This window comes from Protopterus annectens, chromosome 14.part0 (genome assembly GCF_019279795.1).
Source record: "Protopterus annectens isolate FY-2018-M chromosome 14.part0, PAN1.0, whole genome shotgun sequence".
NCBI lineage: Eukaryota > Metazoa > Chordata > Ceratodontiformes > Protopteridae > Protopterus > Protopterus annectens.
Genome location: NC_056748.1, coordinates 613,197,666 through 613,203,665, shown reverse-complemented (window position 1 = coordinate 613,203,665; position 6,000 = coordinate 613,197,666). Strand labels below are relative to the sequence as shown.

Genomic DNA, 6,000 nt, shown 5'->3' with positions numbered 1-6,000 from the left:
AACACGGTTAATTATGCCTCACAATATTATAATATATGCAAATTACCGAATGTGCTACTTATGGAATTATTTGCAAAATTAGACCGCTTTGTTCTTCAGTGCAAAATAGCTTGGCTACCAAAAGATATTCAGCAGAGATCAGGAATGTCTAGTAATTGTCTGTGTTCTGAAATACACAAGAAAACACAAAGTACTATCTGAAAAGTTACACAAGATAGTATAAAAGTACCACACAATACAAAGTTTAAGGTTAAAAATTAAAATTTGCTTTTTTGAGTTTGTGTACTTAACAATGGACAGGATTTACACTGCATGTGCATACTTATAACCAATATAAAGCCCACCACAAAAGTACATTTTGTGTATGCATTAAGCCTGCATAGACCAACACTAGTATTACCTATGAAAACTATATATAAAATTTCATACAAGCAAACAGAGGTTGCACATGGGATGATAAACAGGAGTATCTAGAAATGTGGGGGCAAATTACTTTTTTTCATAGTTTTCCATTCTACATATCCTGTCAATTTAAATAAGTATCTGTGGGTAAAAAAGGAATTGGTCTGTGACCACCTGAGTGCATGTTGTCAATAAATATACAATGGGTAATTATACAGTTTCTAATGAACACACACAGCATAATGTAAATACAGGAAAATAAGACTTAAGGATGGGGTAATTGCACTTCAGAATGCAAGTAAAACGATTGTCTGGAGCCAGCAAGTTACTTGAAGCACCATTACACAAAACCTACAAATTTAAAACATACATACATCTATCAAGTGTAGTAAACCAGGAGCAAATCTTAGCATTTACTCTTTTTAAAGTCTCGGATTCTCTCCTGTAAACATATATATGTTCTGTTTAGCCCTCCTTCCCTCAGCTGAACCTATTTTTCACCACTCACCTCTATTCTGGCTTGCTTCTTCTGTCAGCTACATTACTATAGTTGACCATTAGGGATGTGTTTGTTCAGCTTTTGGAAATCATATGCCATCATGACTACTATGTAAAGTCTGCCATATCACTTATATGACAGGATTACCACAACAGCTGGACACAATAAAGCATTTCATACTTCCAGAAATGGTCACTATCCTATACACTTCCACTTGTGATTACGCACATAAAAATGCAGAAAAGGCAACATTTTCCTTCACCTGGGGTACATCCTTTGTAATGCCCCTTTCCCCAATAATCTTGGTCTGTTCCCAAACAAAACTCATCTGCACCAAAAGCTACAGTAGTACGTGCTAACTACGGCTATACACCAATGGGCCAGACTCCTGCGAAATATAAAGCATCTACAATGCATCCATACAAACACTACATAAAATTCTCGCCTTAAACTGGTGCGTTTAAAATAACTTCAAAGAAAAGTGTGAGACAACACTCCTTTAAATCTACTGCTATGTTGAAAATAATTAAAAATTTAAGATTGTAATAGTTAAGGCATGAGATGTTTTTTCTCATACTTGTTGAACTATCTACTTGGGAATGTGCTTCACACATTCACTACAAGTGTCAGCCTGGCTCTACACGTATGCTGAGAGACTAAACTCCCTCTCTCTGGTCCTTTATGAGCTTGAGCAAACATTGTACTGAATCTTAGTTGGACATCAATGCATTATGACAATCTCAACATGTAATGCTTTCAAAACTACCATTAAATCAAAGTGGAATAACAGCATTATGTTTTGGGAGATGACTTTGCTGTATGTGTGAGGCAGGAAAAACAGCTCCTATAATGCAAGAAGCTTTAAAAGTTTAGTAAATACAGGAATTAACCAACTGTAAATATTCAGAATCCATTAACTCCAATATTGGTCTTCAATGAACATATAGGTCTGTTACAAAAACATGATTTAAAAAGCGCAGTTTTAATTCCGCATCCCCCTTACAGATGTTAGTGGCAGTAATAGCAATGATAAAGACCATGTATTCTGAAGTTACAAAATTACATACAGATTTCCATCAGTGTAAGTTAAAACACACACATTTGTAACTGTTGGCTGATGTCATCAGATGCAGTTTACAGTAAGACTTGTGCCAGCTCCAAAAAAGCACATGAAGAATCAAACCGGTACAACTTCTACACCACAATCTTCAGTCGGTGGATAACAGGAGTTGGTCTCAAACTGTTGGGTTGGGAGTGCTTCTTTGATATCATAGTTTGGTTCAATAAGTGCATGTTTTTCATAAATGCTCTTTTTGCTAGTTTCTGGACAATTCTGAACATATATTACCCTATTGTATGCCTTTAGTTTTTTCCATAACTGTGCATACACTTTGCATTGCACATACATGAACACAAGTCCTCCAGTGAAGCCAATTGCCACAACTACCAGTTTAGTCCAAAATGGCCATTCCAGAATACCTGAAAGCAAACAACATTAACATTAATTCTAAACAAAACACTACTTTGTTACATTTCTTAAAATATAAATGTTTCTACTTAAAACAAAATAAATATTTAACTTAAATTACTGACCTTACATACCCATCTCAGAGTACTACAGCTAATGCGGTTAGGTTTCAAGCAGCAGACTGGTCAATAATATTTCAGTATTCAACACTTGGTAAGTACCTAAGAATATTTTGCTTATGTAATTTTTACTTCTCATTGCAATATGTAATCCTCAGAGCTTTTCTCCCTGGGTCTCTGCTGAAAAAGGGCAATTTTCAGCTCAGTCGGGCTATTCCTGGTCAACAAATGTAAAATAAATAAATAAATCAATTTGCCACTACAGTGTCTTTAGAATATATGCAAATATCTGTGCCAACACACAAAGATCATAAGCACTTGCATTCAAAGTTCAAAATTTCAATTGCTGGATCTATTAATTCTTCGACTGGAAGCCTGAGTGAATAAACAAATGTGCTGTCTGAAAGCACTCTTCAGGAATTCCACAAGTAGTCTCGTTATACAAAAAGGCACCAGTTCTGACAGTGAGGAAAGATACCACTTGTGCTTCCGCTGAGTAGTTACAAAAGTCAAATACTTTCTATGAAAAAAAGTGCGTCAGGTCAGCACTCAGCAACCTTAAATCACACAGAAACAGCATACATGACCCATCTTTCTTGAAATCTATATTTAAACTGATTTCATACGTACTTGTGTACCATGCAATGTACAAATCATTGCAGACTGATTAGTCTTACAGATATAACCACATATCTATAAGGAGAAGTTTAATGCAGTCTGCAAGATATGGATCCGAGGAGCATACCAAATGCAGAATTATCTTCTGTTAACAATACAGGAAACATTTAATTACCCATTCAGAAGAGCTCTTTTGGCAAAACGTATTAGATGAAGAATCGTCTCAATGTGAATCGACTGATATTCTCCCTTGATGTCCAGAGCTTTCTCAAACTAAAGTATCTCCATGTACCTATTCAGTTAGAACTTACCATAACAATAGATGTCCCTGCTTATCACTGGTGCAGTATTCCTCTATTAATGGGTCATCCTGTTGAGGTAAACTGGTGTCGTCTTGGCATAAAGGCAAAACCATCTGGATGTTCCACGTCTGACACATATCCTCAGCCTGTGAGTGTACAAGTACATAAACGTATGCTTGAGTGTAAGATCCTCAGTCTAAAAAGGACCATTAAGGAGCAAGTCCAGCAAGACAGAAGAGAGAGAGGTTACCATCACCCCCACATGATGTGTGCAGGGCCAAAAAAGGAGGAAGGACAATTGAAAAGAGGGGGTAGGGTGGAAAGCAATACTGCAACAGTGATCAGCAGGACATAGTACAGTTGTGTAAAATCTTACCATAATGGTAGATGTCCTTCTCTTCACTGTTGCAGTATTCATTACATTAGGGATCCCCTGCCAAGGGCAGCCCAAAATCCAACCAGTATACCAAAGCCTTCAGGTTGCTTTAAGTTACACTGTACATCACACACATGCTCCTTGTGTAGCATACGGAATAAAGGTGACGTCCTGATGCACCATCCTCAGAAATGACAGGCCCAGTAGGGATACCAGTCCAAGGAAAGAAAAGGTAATCAGTATATATCATGAACAGAAATGGACCAGGGGGTGGAGGGAGGGAGTGAAGAGAAGGACATTTACTGTTATGGTAAGATTTTGCACAACTGTACTATGTCCTTCCATTTCACTGCTGCAGTATTCATTACATTAGGGAAAGTAACAAAGCTCAGGAAGATACTTGGGAGGAGGAAGGACCAGCAGAGCCCTCTAAGAAGCCATGAAAGATGGCCCTAGCAAAACCAGCTCTAGCTCTGGAGATGCCATACAACTTGCAGTGCTTGATAAATGCGTACACAGAAGTCCAGGTAGCTGCCTCAAGAATAGAGTTAGTATCCAAACTGTTGAAAAATGCACCAGAAGAAGCCACAGCCCTAATAGAATAAGGCTTAATAGAATAAGGAAGGCTCTTACTATGAAATGAATAAGAAAAATAGTTTTTGATATCAAAGAGGATATGGTCTGCTTGGACACAGCTAATCCTAAAGAACTAGGATGAAAGGAAACAGCTAATCAGTAATTTCCTAAAAGTCTTAGTCTTATCCAAATAAAAGCACAGTTGTCTATGCACATCCAACGTGTGCAGCAACTTCTCACTGGCAGATTGCGGAGAAGGGAAAAAAGTAGGTATACAAATACACTGATTAAGGGACAACTCATTCACCACCTTACACATAAAAGAAGGATTAGTACTCAATGACACCCTGTCCTTAAACACCAAAAATGGAGGACAAGCCATAGCGGCTTGAATCTCAGACACCCATCTGGCAGAAGCAAGGGCTAACAAAAGAACAGTATTCCAAGAGCAATGCTGCAAGGAAGCTGAAGCTACAGGCTCAAAAGGACCTGCATGAATTTTTCCAATGCAAAATTAAGACCACAGAGAGCAGGAACAGGCTTCCCTGGGACACCTAATATGAAGGACGCCTTTAAGGAACTGTTTACCTTCAAATCTAGAAGCTAGAGAAGGAGATGAAGGCAAACAAGCAAAGATAGCTGATTGATTGTGTCTTTCTGCTTTTCCCGGTTAGGGGTCGCCACAGCGGAACTCCGGTCTGCTAATGATTGGTAGTTGATTTTTACGTGCCGAGTTACCAGCCCTGACGCACAACCTTCAATGAAGGTATGCCCATTCACGCATGTCTCCAAGCAGAAGATGCTCTAGCTAAGAATCGAACCGGACAGCGTCTTACTGTGAGGCGACCACGCTACCGCAGCACCACTACCGCTGATAAGTGGGCCTTAACAGAAGAATAAGCCAACCCAGCATTGAAATATTCACACAGATAAGAGAACCAAAGTAACATCCACAGAAAGTGGATCCAAGTTACTAGAAAGATGCCAAACAGAAAACCTTTTCCATTTGGATACATAGGATTTCCTAGTATTGGGTCACCTGGCCTCCTGCAGGACCTTAAGCACTTCCTCAGAAAAAAGGTGTTTACGTGGAATCAAAATCCTATCACCCATAGTGTCAGTTGAAGAGTAGACAGATGGGGACGGATGAAAGATCCCTTGTGTTGTGCGAGTAGGTCCACCCTGCGAGGTAACTTGTGATGACCGGCCTTGGTTAAATGCAAAAGAGGAGGGAACCAATGCTGTCTCGGCCAAAGGGGAGTCACCAACAATATTTTGGGAGCATCTTGTTGAATTTTGAACAGGACTTTTGGAATGAGGGGAAGGGGAGGGAAATCATAAGGAAACATCCCCTTCCAAGAAAAAGACAGGGCACCTACCTTCCAAAACAAAAAAAAAACGGGACTCTGGCAGAAAATACAGGAAGCTGTCTGTTCAGAGGGGAGGCAAACAAGTCCACTAGTGGAGCACTCTCAAACAGATCCATGTCCAGAAACCGATCCCTGTGAAGCATCAATTTGTGGGATAGAGTTAAGGACCTGCTCAGTGTCTGCCACAATGTTTTGACCTGAGGGAATGTAAACTGCCTGGAAAAGTCACTTATAACTGGACAGCAAGATCCCACACTAGGAATTCCAACT

The 6,000-nt window shown here is 39.3% G+C and overlaps 1 protein-coding gene across 2 annotated transcripts in view; it reads right to left on the bottom strand.

The window, feature by feature from the left end:
* Positions 1-1,864: 1,864 nt before the first annotated feature.
* The window catches only part of MARCHF8 (membrane associated ring-CH-type finger 8), a 1,077,645-nt gene continuing 1,073,509 nt past the window's right edge, over positions 1,865-6,000 (bottom strand). For both annotated transcript variants that reach the window (XM_044056360.1, XM_044056361.1), the window contains one exon: positions 1,865-2,380. In XM_044056360.1, coding sequence (XP_043912295.1) covers positions 2,079-2,380 — 302 coding nt within the window. In that variant the 3' untranslated portion in view covers positions 1,865-2,078. The remainder of the gene's footprint in view (positions 2,381-6,000) is intronic.